At 40.5% G+C, this 26,827-nt stretch overlaps 1 protein-coding gene across 3 annotated transcripts in view; it reads left to right on the top strand.

Moving 5' to 3' along the window:
- Positions 1–25,968, top strand: part of TTC19 (tetratricopeptide repeat domain 19) — a 94,074-nt gene extending 68,106 nt beyond the window's left edge. For all 3 annotated transcript variants that reach the window (XM_053704581.1, XM_053704582.1, XM_053704584.1), the window contains exon 12: positions 25,423–25,968. In XM_053704581.1, the coding sequence (XP_053560556.1) occupies positions 25,423–25,559 (137 nt within the window). In that variant the 3' untranslated portion in view covers positions 25,560–25,968. The remainder of the gene's footprint in view (positions 1–25,422) is intronic.
- Positions 25,969–26,827: the final 859 nt, after the last annotated feature.

Raw genomic sequence — 26,827 nt, 5'->3', positions numbered from 1 at the left:
TGAGACAGTGTTCAATTCTATCCCAAGAAGTCAGTTATTACGCACCAAGAGGATAGTCAGTGATCAGGATAGACTGCCTTACAGGCTAGAATCTATGGGTAATAAATTTATCCAAAGAGGTTATCCTCAGGAGATTATCAATAAAAATATTACAGATCTTGACAAAAGTAAAGCTAAACCCAAAACCAAAAATGATGTAAATAGATTAGTACTTACTATGGAATATAGCCAGCAAAGTCAACACATTTTTAAAGCAGTTAAGAAACACTGGCATTTACTATCAAAATTTAATCCAGAAGTTGAGTCTTTTAAATTGCCACCAATGCCATCATACAGACGGGTGAGAAACTTAAGGGATAATCTAGTTAGGGCAGATGTGGGGACAACTAAACAGTCTGACATTAATTATTTGACCACTCCCAATAAAGGATGTTATCCATGTCTTCAGTGTGCACTATGTAATTCAGTAATTAGAGGTACATTTTTGGCCCAGAATGATAAGCGTAAACAGTATACCATCAATGGTCTATACACTTGTCAAACCAATTATGCCATCTATCTACTCAAATGTCCATGTGGCCTCTGTTACATCGGAAAGACCACCCAGGCCGCTAGGGATAGGTTCAGTCAGCATAAGGCATCAATTAAATCTAAAGACATGTCTTTACCAGTATCTGCACATTTTACCCAAATGGGACATACAGTTAGTCAGTTGCGCTTCCAAGTAATCGATCATATTCCTATACATAGAAGAGGGGGCGACAGAGAACTTAAATTAAAACAAAAGGAGGTCTGGTGGATCAAGAAATTAAATACACTACATCCTTATGGTCTGAATAGGGACTATGATTTGTATTTGTTTTTATGAATTTTCTGATATTGAAATAGGGTGATATTCTATATGGTACCACTAGAGGCCACTAATAGAAAAAGTAAATACTTGTATTTTCATGCCTGGACAGGTATGGGTTAATTTAATTAATAATGTGAGCTGAAATCTGATTGGTTACACCACCCTTTTTAAATGTATGTTTTACTGTGTTTTAACTATGCATGATTAAGGACCAATATGCAACAAAGTTTCACAGTTCAGTCAATAGGATTTTAGAGAGAGAGAGAGATGATTGTATAAGTTAAAATATCATTTTATTGAATTCGTTAAAACAGACCTGGCACAGCACATAGAAATCCCCACTGCTGACGCGTTTCCTGCTTCACGGGCAGTTCATCAAACAGGTCTGTTTTAACGAATTCAATAAAATGATATTTTAACTTATACAATCATCTCTCTCTCTCTCTAAAATCCTATTGACTGAACTGTGAAACTTTGTTGCATATTTGTTGATATTTAATACGAGTTCAGGAGAGCTCTAACAGTTCCAGCATAGGACAGCATACGTCACAGGCACTCACCTGTTGAAATTAACAGCGAAGTATACACAGCGTTCATGCCGGAGGGCAGACGGTTTACTAACAAGCACATTTGAGTCATTTGTATCCGCTACCAAGCTGAAACTGTCTGAAACATACAGCTATCGATTGACACCGGAGTGGTAAGCACGCTGTTTATGCATTATATAAGTCTGAAGTGTATATTATAGGAACGGTTTCTTTACCTGTAAACTCTGTGATTTCCGCACTTGTTGGGGCCTCTAATGAGGGGTTGTTCACAAGAGTTATATGGATACTACTATTACACTGTACTAGTCGAACACAACACCTTGAAAAAATGATTAAGGACCATGTAGGTCCGAAACGTCGCTGTTTTAATGGTTGTGATATCACCAATAAAGAAATAATTCACCTTTAAGAATATTGATGCAGTGGTGCTGTTACTTTCTACATATGGACTGTATCTGTTTGGGTTTTTGCTGATAGCCCATTGTAACGAGCACACAGCAAGGTAAAAAAGCTCAATAGTGCTGGACTCCATCTGTTTATTTTATATATATATATCCTATATTATAAAAGACAAGAGTTTGTCTGAAGCCGTCATGCGCAGTTCAGACAAACACTTGCAGCTGATCGCACGCGCACCCACCCGACAGCAGCGCGAGGAGAGAGAGAGATTAAAATTAGATATAACACAACACGGCCCGTGTGAACGGGCTTTAGGACTAGTGTATATATATATATATATATATATATATACATACATACACGGCATCTATCAGAAACTTAGTCTCTTCGCAGATGACCTAACGGTTTTCCTAACTGACCCTGACTCATCACTATACACACAAATGCAAGGGCACTATAAAGGCAAGCTCCTCAGTTGCTTATTACTTCAGATACCTTGTGTCTAAGTATCACTATATTGTATTTATTATGAGGAGTGGTGCTAGCATTTGACACTGAACTTGTATGAACAATTGGGATTAGGTTCCCTGGAAAGAAATGCTATTATAGCACTCTCTGCCCAGACTGATTGCAGAGGCAAAAAAAGTGTAAATTAAAATATAACTTTTATTGAACTAGTTAAAAGATGGGACAATACAAACATTTAAAATTACTCTATCATTGGTAGCTGAATTGGATAAACTGCGAGATCTGAAAATTATTAATCTGGCCTTTATAGCATAAACTGTATTGTCAGATCTCTCTATATAGTGTCCAATAGTTGGGATTATACAGGGCGGTGAATATCAGGTAAATAGTGTGTACAAATAATCTTGTTATTTCACACTGTCATAATAAGTGTACAGATGGAATGAGGCTACTTCTATTAGTAATCTCTAATATAAAGCAGATCAGTACATTCCCTGTTAAAGGTAGGTAATATAGTAATCTGTGTGACTTAAACTAGATACCACAGTATGGTTTATAATTTAGTTGCCTGATAAATGATATTCTCCTGTGAGGTCTATGCCTCAATAAACTACTGTTAGTTGAGAAAAGGCACTTATTGTAAGTTGATATTACACATAAATACTATGGTATGATTCTCTTGATATCATTGAAGTATTTGTATTCGGTTGATATTTATTTAATTAGTATGTTTGTTACTGAGGTGTATCAATACCAAGCATTGAGTGTTAGTCTATCACTCTGTATCGCTTAATTCCATTCACATGATGTTAGTTGAATTTGTGCACGCTGTTAAGGGTTAACTACTGTACCTCTATATTAATAAAAATTGTTTTAATAAATTCTCAATGGTGAGATATTGGCAACACTAGTTTTGTTTGCAATAACATATTGTATCGTTAACTGGTTTGTGTCCACTTTTGGCTTATAGGTTCTAGCACACTGTTAGGGTTAAATGCCTAATGAGTATATATGCGAATATTCAGTGATGAATTCCCATTGTTATAACGTTTACCTCATTGATTTTATTTGCAGTAACCTGTTATGTTACTGACTTTATTTTGCATTAACACATTACTTCAATAGAACTTGTGTACACTGTTAGGGGTTAACTATTGTAACGCTGTACATATAGTAACTTTGTAATAGATTCTCAGTGCAATAACATATGCATTACTTGCTTGGTCTGCATTCATAGGTTTTATCAATAATTTTGTTTACTTTCACTTGTTACTATTTGTTAATAGTTAACTGCTATATCCACGTACATGCTGAATTCAGAGTCTTACAACGTATGCAACACTTGCTAGATCTATATTAGCATATCGTATCACTGGCTTCATTTACATACATATATTGTTTGTGAAACTCGTGCACACTATTGAGGTTAATTATTGTATCGATACATATGTGAATATTACGTGGTGTGTTCTCAGTGATCTAACATCTAAATCGCTTGCTGTGTTTGCTTTGCCGTATGCTATGACTGGTTCTATTAGCATTCATATACTGCTTGTGCACTCTTGCATCCTTGTGGACTTAACTTGCTATGTTTGCATTGCCGTATGCAGTTACTGATTCTATTAGCATTCTAATACTGCTGGTGCACTCTTGTATCTTTATGGAATTAGCTACTGTATTGTAGACTTATAATTACTGCGTGATAAATTCACGATGTCACTGTGCACTCAATGTTATTAGATTAGTAAACATCTATAGTTTGCGGTAAATACAATGTTGCCTGATGCGTTTCGCCTGTTTAGGCTTTATCAAAGGCCTTTGATAAAGCCTAAACAGGCGAAACGTGGCAGGGGGGTTGTGTGGGACGATGGGGTCCCATTATATGTTATTTTAGTCTATCTATCATAGCTGTAATGAAATATAATATAACTCTTAAAACGCATAGCTAATCAATCAGTTGGGACCGGGGGTGGTTTCTTCAACTTATAACAGTGGCAACATTGTATTTACCGCAAACTATAGATGTTTACTAATCTAATAACATTGAGTGCACAGTGACATCGTGAATTTATCACGCAGTAATTATAAGTCTACAATACAGTAGCTAATTCCATAAAGATACAAGAGTGCACCAGCAGTATTAGAATGCTAATAGAATCAGTAACAGCATACGGCAATGCAAACATAGCTAGTTAAGTCCACAAGGATGCAAGAGTGCACAAGCAGTATATGAATGCTGATAGAACCAGTGATAGCATACGGCAAAGCAAACACAGCAAGCGATTTAGATGTTAGATCACTGAGAACACACCACGTAATATTCACATATGTATCGATACAATAATTAACCTCAATAGTGTGCACGAGTTTCACAAACAATATATGTATGTAAATGAAGCCAGTGATACGATATGCTAATATAGATCAAGCAAGTGTTGCATACGTTGTAAGACTGTGAATTCAGCATGTACGTGGATATAGCAGTTAACTATTAACAAATAGTAACAAGTGAAAGTAAACAAAATTATTGATAAAACCTATGAATGCAGACCAAGCAAGTAATGCATATGTTATTGCATTGAGAATCTATCACAAAGTTACTATATGTACACCGTTACAGTAGTTAACCCCTAACAGTGTACACGAGTTCTGTTGAAGTAATGTGTGAATGCAAAATAAAGTCAGTAACATAACATGTTACTGCAAATAAAATCAATGAGGTAAACGTTATAACAATGGGAATTCATCACTGAATATTCGCATATATACTCATTAGGCATTTAACCCTAACAGTGTGCTATAACCTATAAGCCAAAAGTGGACACAAACCAGTTAACGATACAATATGTTATTGCAAACAAAACTAGTGTTGCCAATATCTCACCATTGAGAATTTATTAAAACAATTTTTATTAATATAGGGGTACAGTAGTTAACCCTTAACAGCGTGCACAAATTCAACTAACATCATGTGAATGGAATTAAATGATACAGAGTGATAGACTAACACTCAAAGCTTGGTATTGATACACCTCAGTAACAAACATACTAATTAAATAAATATCAACCAAATACAAATACTTCAATGATATCAAGAGAATCATACCATAGTATTTATGTGTAATATCAACTCACAATAAGTGCGTAACAGTAGTTTATTGAGGCATAGACCTCACAGGAGAATATCATTTATCAGGCAACTAAATTATAAACCATACTGTGGTATCTAGTTTGAGTCACACAGTTATAATATTACCTACCTTTAACAGTGAATGTACTGATCTGCTTTATATTGGAGATTACTAATAGAAGTAGCCTCATTCCATCTGTACACTTATTATGACAGTGTGAAATAACAAGATTATTTGTACACACTATTTACCTGATATTCACCGCCCTGTATAATCCCAACTATTGGACACTATATAGAGAGATCTGACAATACAGAAGGGGGTTTGGTTGGTAATTTACTGTTTGGAAAATAAGCCCCATACCTAAGGTTGTATCTAGAATCTAATTTTATGTTAGATTTCTAACCTCTGAATTATGTTATGGATACTCAGTTTAATAGACATGCTATATATGCTATAAAGGCCAGATTAATAATTTTCAGATCTCGCAGTTTATCCAATTCAGCTACCAATGATAGAGTAATTTTAAATGTTTGTATTGTCCCATCTTTTAACTAGTTCAATAAAAGTTATATTTTAATTTACACTTTTTTTGCCTCTACAATCAGTCTGGGCAGAGAGTGCTATAATAGCATTTCTTTCCAGGGAACCTAATCCCAATTGTTCATACAATGACCCTGACTCATCCCTACCGCATCTTCTACAATTATTCTGCATGTTTGGTACACTCTCTTACTACAAACTGAATGTAGACAAAACGTAAGAATACCCCTAAACCTCCCATACTCTCAGATCCGTAACCTACAAAACAAATTCATAACTCAAGTGGAATTTGAAAGGGATTAAGCACCTGGGGGTCCACCTGTCTCACGACTTAAACAGCGTCATCCTGACCAATCACAACCTCCTAATACAGACTCTCAAACCGACACTGGTGCTCCCAGATACAAAGAGATCTCATGGCTCGGCAGGATATCTGCATTTAAAATGATGCTCTTACCAAAACTCACCTACTTGTTCTGGTGCCTACACCTAAAGAAACCAGCAACGCATTAAGATACTTACCAATCCATCCTAAACACATATATGGGCGGGCTCTCGTCCACGCATCACACATAGGATATTGCGATCCCTGATTAATAAGGGAGGCCTAGGTCTAACTAGGCCTAACTATGAGGTAGCTATGCTTACTCATGTATCTGGATGGGGCACTTCTAAAGAACACCCTAAATGGTATGAAATAGAACATGCCTCCTTACCACATACCATTCTCCTCCCTTATCTTATTTGGATACCTCATCATTGCAATTCCCTTATACCTTTCACAAACCCAATTATCAAGAGCTGCTTATCTGTTTAGCGCTGCGGAATCTGTTGGCGCTCTACAAATAACCGATAATAATAATAATAATAATCTGTATGGCATAAGCTACAACACTCTACTAGGATTGCCCCCCACCACCCCCAATACACAGTATTAGAGGTTTTTTAACTGGTTTACCCGACTCTAACCCCAATAGCTGGGCCAAACTTAATATTAAAACAGTAAGTAGCTTATACAATAGATCAGCATGGTCCTTCAACCCGGAACTAATATCTCAATATGCTATCCCTCCCAAACTTCGCTTCGAAGCAATGTGCTTTAGATCCCTCCTCAATAGTTGGGGATTTTTCAGAACAGAACCACAACCTCTAACTACCTGGGAGTCTAGGTGGGTGACAGGTTTACAAGGCTATAAACCACTGACGACGCACTACCAATGTTTATTGAAATGCCCTTCCCTACCAAAAACACACAATATTATAGCGTGGGAAAAAGACCTACAAAAATAGACAGAACCCAAACAATGGACAAGAGCCATTGCTGACACCAGACATTCTATACACTGTATAACACTCTTCAAGCTTTATTACAAATTACTAACGAGATGGCATTGGGTCCCAAGCAGACGCCATAGAATACCGCCTAACAATCCAGTGATGTGCTGGAGAAATTGTGGGGAAAGGGGTGACGATATTCACATAAATAGCAAAAAATCTAAGAAAGAATATATAGGTACATTAAAATGCGGGGAGGGTAGCATGATTAACAGTGACAGGGAGAAGGCTGAGATACTAAACCAGTTTTTTTCAGTATACACAAGAGAGGAACCATTGGATGATACTTTGGAACAAAATAGAACATGCCAGCCCATACCATTAATTGGGTTATGTATAAAGGATATCAGGAACAAATTGGATAATATTAAGGTAAATAAAACTCCAGGCCCAGATGGAATACACCCAAGGATGTTAAGGGAACTTAGCACTGTTATAGACAAACCTCTACTCTTAATTTTTCAAGACTCCTTATCCTCAGGCATGCTACCCAAGGATTGGCATAAAGCTAATGTGGTGCCACTCTTCAAAAAGGGAAGTAGGGATGATCCAGGAAGCTATAGACCAGTTAGTCTGACATCAATAGTGGGGAAGATATTTGAAGGGATTATAAGGGATTATGTTGATGAGCATATTCGTGTAAACAAGATTATGAGTTCTAATCAGCATGATTTTATGAGAAATAGATCATGTCAAACTAATCTAATTAGATTCTATGAGGAAGTAAGTAAAAATATAGATAAAGGGGAATCGGTTGATGTGATATACTTAGATTTTGCAAAGGCGTTTGATACAGTGCCACATGAGAGATTAATGCACAAAATTAAGGGACTGGGAATAGCTGAAAATTTTAGTTTATGGATAAAAAACTGGATAAAAGATAGGGAGCAACGAGTAATAGTAAATGGATCATACTCAGATTGGACAAAGGTAATCAATGGAGTACACCAGGGATCAGTGCTGGGCCCTATTCTTTTTTAATATTTTTATAAATGACTTGGAGCTAGGATTAAATAGCGACATCTCTATTTTTGCAGATGATACTAAGTTAAGTAAGGTCATTAGGTCAGCGCAGGATGAACTTTCGTTACAAAGGGACCTGCAAAAATTAGAAGTATGGGCAGGTAAATGGAAAATGAGATTTAAAGTGATGGTAAATTTGCCTCCATAACTTTACATATTCTGAAAGGTCTTGTCATTATTAGCATATTGATCTGCTTATTTATTTCAAAACTCAATTAAACTTCTAAAAATCAGCGTTTTTTCAGGCTCCGTTACCTGATTTTATACAGCCCCTGTCAGAGATTTTCAGAGTGTAGTATTTGATTGGCATCTCTTTCAGCCAATAGGAGCCTCACCATGCGCCCCATGGATTTTACTAATGGCACGCTCCCGTGCTTGTAACTCTGCCTGGAAATGCAACTGCGCATGCGCAACTCAATACGCTATTTGCGCAACTAAATACCTGTACCCGTTAGCGGCCTCACTGTTTTAGTTGCGCAAATAGCGTATTGAGTTGCGCAGTTGCACTTCCAGGCAGAGTTACAAGCACGGGAGCGTGCTGTGAGTAAAATCCATGGGGCGCATGGTGAGGCTCCTATTGGCTGAAAGAGATGCCAATCAAATACTACACTCTGAAAATCTCTGACAGGGGCTGTATAAAATCAGGTAACGGAGCCTGAAAAAAACACTGATTTTTAGAAGTTTAATTGAGTTTTGAAATAAATAAGCAGATCAATATGCTAATAATGACAAGAGCTTTCAGAATATGTAAAGTTATGGAGGCAAATTTACCATCACTTTAATACGGGAAAATGCAAGGTTCTACATTTTGGAAGTAAAAATAATCAGGCAACGTATTATTTAAATGGGACAAGACTTAGCCAAACACAGGAGGAAAGGGATTTGGGGGTAGTAATAGATATCAAGCTAAAGATGGGTGCACAATGCAGGGCAGCAGCTTCAAAGGCTAATAAGATACTAGCATGTATTAAAAGAGGCATTGACTCAAGGGAGGAAAGCATAATTCTGCCACTATATAAAGCCCTGGTAAGACCTCACCTTGAGTATGGAGTGCAGTTCTGGGGACCAATCGCAAAAAAAAGATATTGCAGAACTAGAAAAAGTTCAGAGAAGGGCCACAAAGCTAATAAGGGGATTGGAGAATTTAACCTATAAGGAGAGGCTAGCCAAACTGGGTCTGTTTTCTTTAGAAAAAAGGCGCTTAAGAGGTGACATGATTACTTTCTATACATATATTCAAGGCCCATATACAGAGATGGCAGAATCTCTGTTTATTCCAAGAAAATTGTTTGTGACCAGAGGTCACAATTTAAGGCTGGAGGAAAGGAGATTTAATCTCCTGCAACGGAAACGTTTTTTCACTGTAAGAGCAATAAAATTGTGGAACTCATTACCAAAGGAGGTAGTGAATGCCAATACCCTAGATACATTTAAAATTATTTGGATACATTTCTGTCTATAAACAAAAATTCATGGATATAATTGCTAGTATTAAATGGGTCACCTTTTAGTGGGATTATTTAAGCTTAACTGGAGCTTTTTGTATATATTTTAGATTTGTATAGGTTGAACTCGATGGACTTCAGTCTTTCTTCAACCTCATCTACTATGTTACTATGTTACATTTGGTCGAGCTGTCCAGTTATTAGACAGCTATGGTCGGAGGCACTATGCCTATGCACACAGCTCTCATTTCCAACAGACAAGGGCCCTGAGACTTACCTACTACACCTTGACATCCCTAAGATTTCTAAGGCCCGGAAATATAATTTCATCTATATATTGATGGCAACCAAGTTAGTCATAGCGAGACACTGGAAACAGCAGACCTCCCCCTTGATACATAAAGTCACTGAGCTGCTCTCCTACATCAGAACAATGGAGGAGGCGGTATTCCTAAATAGAGGAATAATAGACCTCAACTCAGAAATCTGGGCCCCTTGGGAAGCTCTCCCACAAACCCCCACCCCCAATTTGTAGCAGTCTAGCTGAAACAAGAAAATAAGAGAAGCGCAAACGACTTAGAATTTTTTTTAAGTTAAATGAACAATAATACGTATGCACTTACACTCAGGTAAGCGCAGTCACGTATCCCCAAAAGGAGAAAATCAGAGGCAGCTGTAATCTGAGTCCCGCTCTAAACACAACATCCAGGTTCTCATTAGCCGTCTCAATGAAGAGCAGCGTCTGACATCAGCGTTTATAGGAAATCCGGAGCGTCCCCCGGCAAGTAAATACCTCTCAGGCTAAACAGCTGACAATGACATCAGCTGTGAGGTCTTAGTTACAATATCCCTACGCGTTTCGTCAGGATCCCGGACGGACTTTATCAAGGGCACACTTGGAGTAAAAGAGTTCAAATTCCAATCAACGCTGACGTCAGACGCTGCTCTTTATTGAGACGGCTAATGAGAACCTGGATGTTGTATACACAAGAGAGGAACCAACGGAGGATACTTTGGAACAAACTAGAGTATGCCAGCCCATAGCATTAACTGGGTCATGTCTAGAGGATATCGGGAAAAAAAACAAAATTTATGCTTACCTGATAAATTTCTTTCTTTTTCGATGTACCAAGTCCACGGTTTCATCCTTACTTGTGGGATATTATCCTTCCTAACAGGAAGTGGCAAAGAGAGCACCACAGCAGAGCTGTCTATATAGCTCCCCCCTTAACTCCACCCCCCAGTCATTCGACCGAAGGCCAAGGAAGAAAAAGGAGAAACTATAAGGTGCAAAGGTGACTGAAGTTTTCAATAAAAAATACTATCTGTCTTGAATAGACAGGGCGGGCCGTGGACTCGGTACATCGCAAAATAAAGAAATTTATCAGGTAAGCATAAATTTTGTTTTCTTTTGCAAGATGAACAGAGTCCACAGTTTCATCCTTACTTTTGGGATACCAATACCAAAGCTTTAGGACACGGATGAAGGGAGGGACAAGACAGGAGCCTAAACGGAAGGCACCACTGCTTGCAAAACCCTTCTCCCAAAAATAGCCTCCAAAGAAGCAAAAGTATCAAATTTGGAAAATTTGGAAAAGGTATGAAGCGAAGACCAAGTCACAGCCTTACAAATCTGTTCAACAGAAGCATAATTTTTAAAAGCCCATGTGGAAGCCACCGCTCTAGTAGAGTGAGCAGTAATTTTTTCAGGAGGCTGCTGTCCAGCAGTCTCATAAGCCAAACGGATGATGCTTTTCAGCCAAAAGGAAAGAGAGGTAGCCGTAACCTTTTGACCCCTACGTTTTCCAGAATAGACAACTAACAAAGAAGATGTTTGACGAAAATCTTTGGTTGCCTGCAAATAGAACTTCAAAGCATGAAGCATGTCCAAGTTGTGCAATAAATGTTCCTTCTTAGAAGAAGGATTAGGACACAGAGAAGGAACAACAATCTCCTGATTGATATTCCTGTTAGTAACAACCTTAGGGAGGAACCCAGGTTTGGTACGCAAAACCACCTTATCAGCATGGAAAACAAGATAAGGCGAGTCACATTGTAATGCAGATAGTTCAGAAACTCTTCGAGCTGAAGAGATAGCAACTAGAAACAGAACTTTCCAAGATAGAAGCTTAATATCTATGGAATGCATGGGTTCAAACGGAACCCCCTGAAGAACTTTAAGAACTGAATTTAGACTCCATGGCGGAGCAACAGGTTTAAACACAGGCTTGATTCTAACTAAAGCCTCACAAAAAGCCTGAATGTCTGTGACATCTGCCAGACGCTTGTGCAATAGAATAGACAAAACAGATATCTGTCCTTTTAAGGAACTAGCTGACAATCCTTTCTCCAATCCCTCTTGAAGAAAGGACAAAATTCTAGGAATCCTCATCTTACTCCATGAGTAGCCTTTGGATTCGCACCAAAAAAGATATTTACGCCATATCTTATGATAGATTTTCCTGGTGACAGGCTTTTGAGCCTAAATCAAGGTATCTATGACCGACTCAGAGAAACCCCGCTTTGATAAAATCAAGCGTTCAATCTCCAAGCAGTCAGTTGCAGAGAAATTAGATTTGGATGCTTGAACGGATCTTGAATAGGAAGGTCATGTCTTAGTGGCAGAATCCATGGTGTCAGAGATGACATGTCCACCAGGTCTGCATACCAAGTCCTGCGTGGCCACGCAGGTGCTATCAAAATCACCGAAGCTCTCTCCTGTTTGATTCTGGCAATCAGACGCGGAAAGAGAGGGAAAGGTGGAAACACATAAGCCATGATGAACGACCAGGGTACTGCTAGAGCATCTATCAGTACTGCCCGAGGATCCCTTGACCTGGATCCGTAACGAGGAAGTTTGGCGTTCTGACGAGACGCCATCAGATCCAATTCTGGTGTGCCCCATAGCTGAACCAGTTGAGCAAACACCTCCAGATGGAGCTCCCACTCCCCCGGATGAAAAGTCTGACGACTTAGAAAATCTGCCTCCCAGTTCTCTACCCCTGGGATATAGATTGCTGATAGATGGCAAGAGTGAGTCTCTGCCCATTGGATTATCCTGGAAACTTCTATAGTCGCTAAGGAACTCCTTGTTCCCCCCGATGATTGATATAAGCTACAGTCGTGATGTTGTCCGACTGAAATCTGATGAATCCGGCCGAAGCCAGCTGAGGCCACGCCTGAAGAGCATTGAATATCGCTCTTAATTCCAGAATATTTATCGGTAGGAGGGCCTCCTCCTGAGTCCACAAACCCTGTGCTTTCAGGGAATTCCAGACTGCACCCCAGTAGGCTGGCGTCCGTCGTCGCTATAACCCACGCTAGCCTGCGGAAACACATTCCTCGAGACAGGTGATCCTGTGACAACCACCAAAGAAGAGAGTCTCTGGTCTCTAGATACAGATTTATCTGAGGAGATAAATCTGCATAATCCCCATTCCACTGTCTGAGCATGCATAGTTGCAGTGGTCTGAGATGTAAGCGAGCATATGGAACTACGTCCATCGCCACTACCATTAAACCGATTACCTCCATACACTGAGCCACTGACGGCCGAGGAATGGAATGATGAGCTCGGCAGGTGGTCAAAATCTTTGATTTCCTGACCTCCGTCAGAAATATTTTCATGTCCACCGAGTCTATCAGAGTCCCTAGAAATGAAACTCTTGTGAAAGGGGAAAGAGAACTCTTTTTTACGTTCACCTTCCACCCATGAGATCATAGAAAGGCCAACACTAAGTCCGTGTGAGACTTGGCTAGTTGGAAAGTCGACGCTTGAATTAGGATGTTGTCTAGATAAGGTGCCACTGCTATGCCCCGCGGCCTTAGGACCGCCAGAAGGGACCCTAGCACCTTTGTGAAGATTCTTGGCACCGTGGCCAACCCGAAGTGAAGAGCCACAAACTGGTAATGCTTGTCCAGAAAGGCAAACCTGAGGAACTGGTGATGATCTTTGTGGATAGGAATGTTTAGATACGCATCCTTTAAGTCCACGGTGGTCATATATTGACCCTCCTGGATCATTGGTAAAATAGTCCGAATGGTCTCTATCTTGAAGGATGGAACTTTTAGGAATTGGTTTATGATCTTGAGATCTAGAATTGGTCTGAAGGTTCCCTCTTTTTTGGGAACCACAAACAGATTGGAGTAGAACCCTTGCCCCTGTTCTGCTTTCGGAACTGGCCAGATCACTCCCATGGTAAAAAGGTCTTCTACACAGCGTAAGAACGCCTCTCTTTTTGTCTGGTTTATAGACAATTGAGAAAGATGCAATCTCCCCCTTGGAGGAGAATCTTTGAAATCTAGAAGATACCCCTGGGTTACAATTTCTATGGCCCAGGAGGAATCCTGAACGTCTCTTGCCCAGGCCTGAGCAAAGAGAGAGAGTTTGCCCCCTACTAGATCCGGTCCCGGATCGGGGGCTACCCCTTCATGCTGTCTTATTGGCAGCAGCCGGCTTCTTGGCCTGTTTACCCTTGCTCCAAGCCTGGTTAGGTCTCCAGACTGGCTTTGATTGAGCAAAGTTCCCCTCTTGCTTTGCAGCAGGGGAAGAGGAAGCGGGACCACCCTTGAAGTTTCAAAAGGAACGAAAATTATTTTGTTTGGTCCTCGTCTTATTTGACTTATCCTGAGGGAGGGCATGACCCCTCCCTCTAGTGATGTCTGAAATGATCTCTTTCAGTTTAGGCCCGAATAGGGTCTTACCTTTGAAAGGGATGGTCAAAAGCTTAGATTCTGATGACACATCAGCCGACCACGACTTAAGCCATAACGCTCTACGCTCTAAAATGGCAAAACCTGAATTCTTTGCCGCTAACTTAGCTAGATGAAAAGCGGTGTCTGTAATGAAAGAATTAGCTATCTTAAAAGCCCTACTTATATCCAGAATATCATCTAGTGGGGTCTCCACCTGAAGAGCCTCTTCCAGAGCCTCAAACCAAAAGGCAGCTGCAGTGGTTACAGGAACAATGCACGCTATAGGCTGGAGAAGAAAACCCTGATGAACAAAAATTTTCTTTAGGAGATCCTCTAATTTTTTATCCATAGGATCTTTGAAAGCACAACTGTCCTCAATAGGTATAGTTGTACGCTTAGCCAGAGTAGAAATAGCTCCCTCCACCTTAGGGACCGTCTGCCATGAGTCCCGCATGGTGTCAGATATGGGAAACATCTTCTTAAAAACAGGAGGGGGAGCAAACGGAATACCTGGTCTATCCCACTCCTTAGTAACAATGTCCGAAATCCTCTTAGGGACCGGAAAAACATCAGTGTAAACAGGAACCTCTAAATATTTGTCCATTTTACACAATTTCTCTGGAACTACAATAGGGTCACAATCATCCAGAGTCGCTAAAAACCTCCCTGAGCAATAAACGGAGGTGTTCTAGCTTAAATTTAAATGCCGTCATATCTGAATCTGTCTGAGGGAACATTTTTCCTGAATCAGAAATCTCTCCCTCAGAGAGCAAATCTCTCATCCCTACCTCTGAACATTGTGAGGGAATATCGGATACGGCTACTAAAGCGTCAGAAGGCTCAGCATTCATTCTTAACCCAGAGCTACTGCGCTTCCCTTGCAACCCAGGCAGTTTAGATAAAACCTCTGTGAGGGTAGTATTCATAACTGAGGCCATATCTTGCAAGGTAAAAGAATTAGACGCACTAGAGGTACTTGGCCTCACTTGTGCGGGCGTTACAGGTTGTGACACTTGGGGAGAACTAGATGGCAAAACCTGATTTCCTTCTGTCTGAGAATCATCCAGTGCCAAACTCTTATAAGTCAAAATATGCTGTTTGCAATTTATAGACATATCAGTACAAGTGGGACACATTCTAAGAGGGGGTTCCACAATGGCTTCTAAACAAATTGAGCAATGAGTTTCCTCAGTGTCAGACATGTTGAACAGGCTAGTAATGAGACAAGCAAGCTTGGAAAACACCTTATTTAATGAAAAAAACAACAATTTTCAAAAACGGTACTGTGCCTTTAAGAGAAAAAAAGGCATACACAAACTGCAAAACTGCTTAAAATTACTCAAAATTTTCCGAAATGTTTGCAGTAGACACACTAATCTATAGTAAGATTGCACCACAAGCAAAGCAGAACACACAAACGTTTGGTTATATATCATTCAAACTGAGTGCCCATAAATTAAGCCCTTTATGCAAGCTAGTAAAGCCCCTTCTAAGACTAGGATTACTGCTTACCCTTCCCCTTATGGGGATACTGTCAGCCTTTCTGAGTTATCACAGTCTCTACAGAAAAAATGACTGAACATACCTCATTGCTGTATAGCAAGAAACCGTTCCTCACACTGAAGTTTTCCTGTACAGCAGTGGACCTTAGTTACAAATGCTAAGATCATCATCCTCTAGGCAGAAATCTTCATCTATCTCATGCCTGAGAGTAAATAGTACACACCGGTACCATTTAAAAATAACAAACTCTTGCTTGAAGATAAAATAAAAACTAACAGTTTATCACCTCTTTCACTTTACCCTTCCTGCTTAGAGCCGGCAAAGAGAATGACTGGGGGGTGGAGTTAAGGGGGGAGCTATATAGACAGTTCTGCTGTGGTGCTCTCTTTGCCACTTCCTGTTAGGAAGGATAATATCCCACAAGTAAGGATGAAACCGTGGACTCGGTACATCTTGCAATAGAAATAGATAATATTAAAGTAAATAAAACTCCAGGCCCAGATGGAATACACCCAAGGCTTTTACAGGAATTTAGCACTGTTATAGACAAACTTCTGCTCTTAATTTTTCAAGAGACATTATCTTCAAGCATAGTACCCCAGGATTAGCGTAAAGCAGATGTAGTGCCACTCTTCAAAAAGGGAAGCAGGGCTGATCCAGGAAGCTATAGACCAGTAAATCTGACTTAAATAGTGGGGAAGATACTTGAAGGGATTATAAGGGATTATATTGATGAGTATATTCGTGTAAATAAGATTATGAGTTCAAATCAGCATGGTTTTATGAGAAATAGATCATGTCAAACTAATTTAATTAGATTCTATGAGGAAGTAAGTAAAAATATAGATAAAGGGGAATCAAATGATGTGATATACTTAGATTTTGCAAAGGTGCTTGATACAGTGCCACATGAGAGATTAATGTACAAAATGAAGGGATTTAGAATAGCTGAAAATGTTAGCTCATGGATAAATAACTGGATAAAAGATAGGGAGCAGGGGGTGGAGCCAGCAGTTGAACAGACCAGACGCATATTCAGGAGGCTCCTGGGCTAAAATTATTATAAGGGCAATAAAAGTTTCAAAAATTTGAAATTAGCCTTCTAAATTGATCGAGACCTAATTGGAGACTCTTTGGGGAATGTGTCGCAAGGCAATACTGCATACATCAGGTTCCGATAATAGCACAAAGAAGGACAGGGATCCTCACTGTATAGCGGGCAGAGATTCTCACATGCATAGCAGACGGACGACACCTTAAAGGGACACTGAACCCAATTTTTTTCTTTTGTGATTCAGATAGAGCATGCAATTTTAAGCAACTTTCTAATTTACTCCTATTATCATTTTTTCTTCGTTCTCTTGCTATCTTTATTTGAAATAAAAGCCATCTAAGCTTTTTTGGGTTAAGAACTCTGGACAGCACTTTTTGATTGGTGGATGGATTTTTTCCACCAATCAGCAAGGACAACCCAGGTTGTTCACCAAAATGGGCCGGGATCTAAACTTAGATTCTTGCATTTCAAATAAAGATACCAAGAGAATAAATAAAATTTGATAAGGAGTAAATTAGAAAGTTGCTTAAAAATTCATGCTCTATCTGAATCACAAAAGAAAAATTTTGGGTCCAGTGTCCCTTTAATATTTGAACTCCGGAGTTACCGCACAGAGGTCTGCAGGAAGCATTGGTGGCACTGGAGAAAGGAGTCTGCTAATCCCAGCAGATTTACAGAGAAAACGTGCCTTTACTGGCAACCCACTCTGTTTCCACCCTAGTGTCGGATGTAAGGAGCATTGCGACGCCCAGGTACATTCAATGCCCTAAAGCCTTATAGATACGCCTGGTTTGCCGGTTTCATAACAAAAGTGAGGGCAACAACATACTCGCACAACAGGTAAAAACTTTTATTCTATAGACGAGCCGCCATTTTGCCTGACAACACTATAACGCTTCCCATAACTTTAAGACAGACGCTTGTAGATAAACTGAGCTATACCAGTTACGCAAATCAAGGTTTATTCAAAGACCCAGTGGTGGTGCTTATATACTATACAACCCTGTGAATACCAACATAGCAACTGGAGATCTATTTAAAGAAGAGGGTGGCTCCTGTATGCATGTTGCCTAACAAGTGCGTGGCACCTCATTTCATTAGGTACCTCTCAGATAGACGGATATTAGACAGCAAATACGTAATCATCCCAAGCCAGCAATTAAAGACCCACAAAGAGAAGCTATCACTCTTGTGCCCTGAAGCTTTGATTATTAAAGGAATAGTGTGTGGACATTGTGATTAAGGGATTACCCCTAGCAAGCTAGTGAAGTTTGTGTGCCACCTCATCCCACGTCATATTTCAAAACACCCAATTGGAGCAAAACAGCAATCTGTGACAACCAACCTTATATTAAAGGACCAACAGGCACACTAAGTGAATTTTTAAGATCTGAAAGGGTTAAAAAGACACTGTTAGCAGATCTACAATATATTTCATGTGGGTTATAATACTCTGTTTGCTGGGCTGACCATGTTGCCGCTTTGGGAGGGGGCACGTGTGGAGAATACATGTGTGGGGGTTCTTATACAAAACCATTTCCTTAAACAGCCCTGAAAACAGTTTTTCGTGTGTGTCCCTTTTTGGAGCGGCAATGTGGTCAGCCTACTGTTTGCCTATCACACAATGGTGCAACTCTGACACTGATTCCCATACGGAATATACAAGCTCTGCGTGAACAAGCTGTGGACTTTAATAATGGCGAAGTGGGAGCTCCGGAGCAGCAGCTGTAAGAGGGCCCTAACCTGCGTGGCTTGGATGTCCAGCATGCACTATTACAGGACCTCTCATTGCAGGCTTATTATCACGAACGAACTGCACCCAGCTGTGACCTGCTCTAACGCTAAATTCTGCTGCCATGTTCGCTCTTAAAATTGTTGTAGCGTTTGCCTTACCCCAATGATGGCTAATGTGCCGGTCTCTTGGAGGACTCTTGTACTCAATTCAGATGTGTAGATATCGTGGCCCATAGACACAAAAATGTTCAGTCCTTAATGTACCTTTAGCTATATATTGTTTGAAATTTTGTTAGGATATTCCATATAATTTAAAAAAAAAAAAAGCCTACGTAGACTAGTCTATAGTGGACTCATTACACAGAGTAATATGAATGAAGTCTAAACTTTATTCCTAAATTTAATGCTAACTATAACTTCACGGATTAGAGTTTTCCAATGTCAGATGTACACTACATGGTACGTACCAATGCATATGTAGTTTGTGATTCTTTGTCTCTCCAGCAAACATATGTGCCAGGTATCATGTGTGCTAGGTACCGCGTGTGTTCGGCAAGGCGGGTGCTGGGTACGGTGTGTGCTAGGTATAGCGTGAGCCAGGTATCATGTGTGCTAGGTATCATGTGTGCTAGGTACAATGTGTGCTAGGTACAATGTGTGCTAGGTACATTGTGTGCTAGGTACATTGTGTGCTAGGTACAACGTGGGCCAGGTACAACGTGGGCCAGGTACAACGTGGGCCAGGTACAACGTGGGCCAGGTACAACGTGGGCCAGGTACAACGTGGGCCAGGTACAACGTGGGCCAGGTACAACGTGTGCTAGGTGTCGCGTAGGCTAGGTAAGGCGGGTGCTGGGTATGGTGTGTGCTGGGTATAGCGTGAGTCAGGAACAGTGGGGTTAGGCATCATGTGGGCTAGGTACAATGTGTACTAGGTATAACGTGAGCTAAGTACAGCGTGTGCTAAGTACCGCGTGTGCTCGGCAAGGCAGGTGCTGGGTACGGCGTGTGCTAGGAATAGCGTGAGCTAGGTATCATGTATGCTAGGTATCAGGTGTGCTGGGCATCGTGTGTGCTGGGTATCTTGGGTGCTAGGTATCGTGTGCTAGGTATCATGTGTGCTAGGTATCATGTGTGCTAGGTACCATATGTGCTAGGTACAATGTTTGCTAGGTTCAACATGTGCTAGGTACCGCGTGTGCTAGGCAAGGTGGGTGCTGGGTACGGCGTGTGCTAGGTATAGCGTGAGCTAGGTACGGTGGATGCTGGGTTCCATGTGTGCTAGGTTCCATGTGTGCTAGGTTCCATGTGTGCTAGGTACAATGTGTGCTAGGTACAATGTGTGCTAGGTACAGCGTGTGCGAGGTACAGCGTGGGCCAGGTACAGCGTGGGCCAGGTACAGCGTGGGCCAGGTACAGCGTGGGCCAGGTACAGCGTGTGCTAGGTGCCGCGTGTGCTAGGCAAGGCGGGTGCTGGGTATGGTGTGTGCTGGGTATAGCGTGAGTCAGGAACAGTGGGGTTAGGCATCATGTGGGCTAGGTACAATGTGTACTAGGTATAACGTGAGCTAAGTACAGCGTGTGCTAAGTACAATGTGTGCTGGGTACCGCGTGTGCTCGGCAAGGCGGGTGCTCGGTACGGTGTGTGCTAGGAATAGCGTGAGCTAGGTATCATGTGTGCTAGGTATCAGGTGTGCTGGGCATCGTGTGTGCTGGGTGTCTTGGATGCTAGGTATCATGTGTGTTAGGTATCATGTGTGCTAGGTACCATATGTGCTAGGTACAATGTTTGCTAGGTTCAACGTGTGCTAGGTACCGCGTGTGCTAGGCAAGGTGGGTGCTGGGTACGGCATGTGCTAGGTATAGCGTGAGCTAGGTATGGTAGATGCTAGGTACAATGTGTGCTAGGTACCGCGTGTGCTCGGCAAGGTGGGTGCTGGGTACGGCGTGTGCTAGGAATAGCATGAACTAGGCATCATGTGTGCTGGGCATCGTGTGTGCTAGGTATCATGTGTGCTAGGTATCATGTGTGCTAGGTTCAAAGTGTGCTAGGTACTGCATGTGCTAGGCAAGGTGGGTGCTGGGTACGGCGTGTGCTAGGTATAGCGTGAGCTAGGTACAGTGGATGCTAGGTGCCATGTGTGCTAGGTACAATGTGTGCTAGGTACAATGTGTGCTAGGTATAATGTGAGCTAGACACAGCGTGTGCTAGGTACCGCGTGTGCTAGGCAAGGTGGGTGCTGGGTACGGCCTGTGCTAGGTATAGCGTGAGCTAGGTACGGTGGATGCTAGGTTCCATGTGTGCTCGGTACAATGTGTGCTCGGTATAATGTGTGCTAGGTACAATGTGTGCTAGGTACCGCGTGTGCTCGGCAAGGTGGGTGCTGGGTACGACGTGTGCTAGGAATAGCATGAACTAGGTATCGTGTGCTGGGCATTGTGTGTGCTAGGTATCATGTGTGCTAGGTATCATGTGTGCTAGGTTCAACGTGTGCTAGGTACTGCATGTGCTAGGCAAGGTGGGTGCTGGGTACGGTGTGTGCTAGGTATAGCATGAGCTAGGTACAGTGGATGCTAAGTGCCATGTGTGCTAGGTATAATGTGAGCTAGACACAGCATGTGCTAGGTACCGCGCATGCTCAGCAAGGCGGGTGCTGGGTACGGCGTGTGCTAGGTACAGTGGGTGTTAGGTATCCTGTGTGCTAGGTACAATGTGTGCTGGATATACTGTGTGCTAGGCACAGCGTGTGCTGGTTACAGTGTGTGCTAGGTTCAGCGTGTGCTAGGTTCAAATCCATTAATACATATTACTGCTAGTTATCCTGACTTGATCTATAAGTATCACCTCCCCCCCCCCTCCCATAGTCAGAGCCCACACCAGGGTTCAATCTGGGTGAACTATTTTCACCACAAATCCCTGCAATTTATTTATGATGTATCAGTGTTTTGACAGCTATTGCAACCGGACCTGCGTGTCCGATCCTTTTGTTTGTGTATGTTTGAACAGGGGTCCTGTGTGTCCCCAAGTGTTGCCTTTCATACTAAAACTGAATAAAAATTCATTAAAAAAAAAAAGATAGGGAGCAGTGAGTAGTAGTAAATGGATCATACACAGATTGGACAAAAGGTAATTAATATGAGAAAATGCAAGGTTCTACATTTTGGAAGTAATTATTATTTAAATGGGACAAGAATTTGCCAAACAGAGAAGATTTGGGAGTAGTAATAGATGGCAAGCTAAAGATGAGTGCACAATGCAGGGCAGTGGCTTCAAAGCCTAATACGATACTAGAATGTATTAAGAGGCAATAATTGAAGGGAGGAAAGGATAGTTCTGTGACTATATAAATCCCTGGTAAGACCTCACCTTGAGTATGGAGTGCAGTTCTGGGGACCTTCATGTTCCAATTCATAGAGAACATTTACAGTTTCTGAGGTTTGGCTTTCTGGACAAGCATTTTTTCAGTTTGTTGCTCTACCATTTGGTCTGGCTACAGCTTCATGAATATTCACAATGGTTCTGGGTGCCCTTTTGTCTGTGATCAGAACTCAGGGTATTGCAGTGTTTCCTTACCTGGTAAATATCTTGGTTCAAGCTCCGTCTGTTCCTTTTGCAGAATCTCACACCAACTGATTCTTGTTTCTTCGACAACATGGTTGGAGGATTAATTTTCCATAATATTTTCTGATTCCTCAAGCAAAGGATACATTTTTGGGGTTTCAAATAGATTAATTATCCATGAGTCTCTCTAACAGAGCAGAGAAGGTTAAGATTGGTGTCAGCTTGTCTGAACCTTCGGTCTCTCTCTACACCCTCTGCTTGTTGCTCTTTGTATGGAATTTCTAGGTTTTATTATTGTAGCTTCAGATGCAATTCCATTTGCTCATTTTCACATGAGATCTCATCAGCTTTGAATGCTTTGTGAATGGTTCAGAGATAATACTCAGCTGTCTCAAGATATTTTTTGAATCCCAGTACAAGTCAGTCTGTAACTGGATCATCAGTTTATTATTCAGGGGGCTTCTTTTGCTCTTCTTATCTGGACTGTGATCACTATAGATGCAAGTGTCTTAGGTTGGGGATCTGTTTGGGATCCTCAGGAGGCGATGTTACTAATAAATGTTCTAGAACTCTATGCTATTTTCAGGGCTCTTCAAGCTTGTCCTCTGTCTTAAAATTGAGATGAGATTCTCTTTTCAACAGACAATGTCACAGCAGTAGCTTATTTCAACCATCAGGACTCACAGTTCCCTAGCCATGAGGGAAGTGTCTCAAATCTCTAATGGGCACAAACCAATTCCTGTCTAGTCATTGTGATTCATATTCCAGGGCTGAAAAACTTGAAAGTGTCAATCTCTACATTCAGGGGAGTGGTCTTTTCACCAGGATGTGTTCAATCAGACTGGGGTCTCCCAGAGATAGATCTAATGGTTTCCTGTTTGAATAACAAACTTCCCAGGTACTTTGCAACCAGGAACCCTCAAGCAGAGTTTGTGGATGCTCTAGTAGCTCCTTGGTCACTTCAGCTTGCTTATCCGTTTCCACCTCTGGTACTTGTACCCAGAGTGATCTTCAAGATAAGCCTAGAGAAATCATCGGTATTCCTAATTGCCCCAGCTTGGCCTCGCAGGATTTGGTATGCGGTTCTGGTTCAGATGTCCAGTGTGCCCCCCTTGGCCTCTTTCGCTAATGTACTTCACAACAAAATCCAAGCAGAGGTCAATCAAATAATAATAAAACATAGCTTTTATTTTAGCTAGCCATAAAATCAAAGTTTCATAAGCAGTCACTTGAAGGTAAGCAGCATAGTTTGTCAGCCTACGCTATTTATGCCAAGTACACAGCATTTTGTCAGGCCTTTTCCTCTAAGGTCAGACCTTCTGTCTCAAGGTCTGTTTATCCATCTGGACCTCAAGTCTCTGAACTTGATGGCATGGGAATTGAACGGTTAGTCCTTAGACATAGAGGTTTCTCTGATTCAGTGATTGAACCTTAATTCAGGCCTGTAAGCCTGTAACTAGAAACATTTATCATAAGGTCTAAAAGGCCTTTATTTCTTGGTGTATGGTTCACGGTTTTCCTGTCATTATATTACTTTTTATAAGGATAAGACAGTTTTACGGACTACTTTTGACTTCTTGCCTAAGGTTGTTTCTTCAGACAACTTAAGTAGAGAGATTGTTGTCCCTTCTTCCTTATCTGAAGAATGCTTCATAGAGATTTGCATAATTTGGATGTTTTTAGGGCATTGAAATATTACACTGATGCTACTGAGAACTTTAGACAAACTTCTAGTTTGTTCATGCACTTTTTTGGTTAAAGAAAAGGACAGAAAGTTTCCACTGTCTCTTTGGCTTCTTGGTTTAAACTTTTGATTCACAGGGCTTACTTGGAGGCGAGTAAGTCGCCTCCACAATGGATTACTGCTCATTCTCCTAGGTCAATTGCCTCTTATTAGGCCTTGAAGAATGACGCTTCAGTTGACCAGATTTGCAAGGCAGCTACTAAGTCTTATTTGCATACTTTGACAAAATTCTACCATTTTGATGTTTTTGCTTCTTCTGAGGCAGCCTTTGGTAGGAATATCATTCAAGCAGTTGTCTCAACTTGATTTTTTCTTACCTGATTGAATTATTTTTTAAGTTCATTAAAAAATTTTATTGGGGTTGTGCATTAAATTTCTCCGGGAAAAAATTATGTTTTTTTAAATCCCTCTCTTTATGTTATTACTCATGGACTCCATAGCTTGGGTATTAGTTCCCAGGAGTAATGGATCGTGAACTCTCATCACCTGCATGAAAGAAAACATAATTTATACTTACCTGATGATAAATTAATTTCTTTCATGATGGTGAGAGTCCACAAGACCCCACCCTTTATTTTTGCGTTTAGTTTTTTTTAGCTCATCTTTTTTCCCCTGCTCCTTTTATGGCGCTTATTCCTTTTTCTTACCTCACTATGCTTGGCTTTATATTAGACTGAGGTATGTGTGAGGTGGTAGGGGTTTTATAGGTCTTTTGGGGTTTGGGAATCTTTGCCTCCCCCTAGTGGTAAGGAATAGTAATTCCCAGGAGTAATGGATCATGGACTCTCACCACCATGAAAGAAATTAATTTATCAGGTAAACATAAATTGTTTTGATCTTCTTCTGGAATAAACACTTAATGGAGTAAAAACATAGTTCAACTTCCTACTGAAAGCATTATTGTTTTATGCACAAATTTAAGCACAGTATTCTTCTTACTAAAAAACTGTGTTTAGGAAAACATGCCAGATCAATATCTTGCCAGGGAAACCTGTTTGGGAGATGTGTTTAAAAGTGTATCCACAAACATTCTAATTTTAGTGAAAAAACATTTTAATACTTCTGAACATAATACTTCCTTTTAAATTACTCTGGTGACATATTTAAAATGTAAACAGGCAGTCATACCCAGCATATAAAAAATATATTACCTCTCCTTCCTCTAAGAATTGGCTTTGTGTTTTCCTGTTGGGCGATATGCAGGCTTTGCTTCATCCTGAAGAGTTTTTAACACTTGTATGTTTTTCTGAAAGGGTTTGACCTGCTGTAGCCTGTAACTTACAAAAATATGTTTTTAAAAAAAAATAATTTAAAGCCTATTTTCCTTTCAATTGAAATAAAATGGCTAATAGTTATATGGATCTTCTGTGTCATTGATTTCATAGGGCCGGAGCACTTAGCCAATGCTGAACAAATCTTTAAGGAGGCCCTAAAGAAAGCAAAGGAAAAGAAAGATGCTGCTTCTGTAGAGTATATCCAGAAAAGACTGTCTGAACTTGAACAAAGAAAAGAAGGCAGGTGACCTAACCCTACCCAGGAAATTCAGTTGTTGGTGTATATAGAAAGTATATTTTTAGGAGACATTTGGCTGCCATTTGTTATAATGCAACACTTTCTAGTTCTTCTTCCTCAGTAGTGCAGTGATACAATAGGGACTAGTTAACATTGTATAGTCTATGTGACCAGCTGCAAAAGAGTCTGTAAAACTGTATCAATTACTACAACGCATATCTAGATTATTTGAATGTAAATATATACAGGAAAATAGACTTTTCACAGAAAGTGCTGCACCTTTCTATAATTGAGCTAAACTATATAATAGGGACATAAAAAAAATAAATATATATATATTATGTTCGGTATTTTAATTGTTTTTGTGATCATGTTACTGTCCTTAATAAAAACAGGCTCCTTTGTTAGCCAAAGAGCAACCTGTCTCAGGATCATTTTATTTTTAATATTTCTTGCTTCGGTTTAAGGGCCTAACAAAAACTCTCTAGCATTATGAGAAATCACGCAAAATCTTTGTGATTTTTTTTTTAGACCTTATATTGTAATGTAGGTATCTTTTACATCCACAGCCCACAGAGCAAGATAAACAGCGCACAATCTGGTTTAAACCATATTCTGACTCAGATAGTTGTAATAATGATCTATCCCTTGCTGAGACCTCTATGCCTGGCCTGTATAAGAAGATACAATCACTGCAGACAATCCTTGTCAGATAGCTGAACTCACCAATACCTGTCAATCCACAAAGTTGCTTTATTCTGAATATCAGGTTACAGCAGATAATGAATACAGCAGATGAACGAATGGTCAAAGTATTTTGCGGTCAAAAGATGATACTGATCGTAGCTTGCAATGTATTAACATGAGTGCTTGTTACATGAGGCTGTTAGCTGCAGCCATGACACAGGAAAACATCATAAAACTACAAGGGCGGAGTAATACACAAAAAGGAAATGCATAATAAGGTCAGGGGGTAAGATACTCTAGAAAACAGGAGCATTACCAAAAAGTGTCAGTAGATGGCAGTACAGAACAAACACAGGGAATGATTGAGAACAATGACATAAAAATATATGATTTCTTAACTATAACAACATGAACATAACAGAGGCTATGTAATATTCTATGCCTCATTGAGGCAGCACAAACCATTTTCACAGTTTATACCTGTTTCTATGCCTGGTAGGGTTGCCACCTTCAATACAAAAAAATAAGGGACGCCTGCCGCAGCGGGGGCCACACCCCTCTGGACCACGATGATGATCACAGGACCGATGA

The sequence above is a fragment of the Bombina bombina genome, chromosome 3 (genome assembly GCF_027579735.1).
Source record: "Bombina bombina isolate aBomBom1 chromosome 3, aBomBom1.pri, whole genome shotgun sequence".
Classification (NCBI taxonomy): domain Eukaryota; kingdom Metazoa; phylum Chordata; class Amphibia; order Anura; family Bombinatoridae; genus Bombina; species Bombina bombina.
The sequence above is the reverse complement of the archived record's forward strand: the minus strand, read 5'-3'. Positions and strand labels throughout refer to the sequence as shown.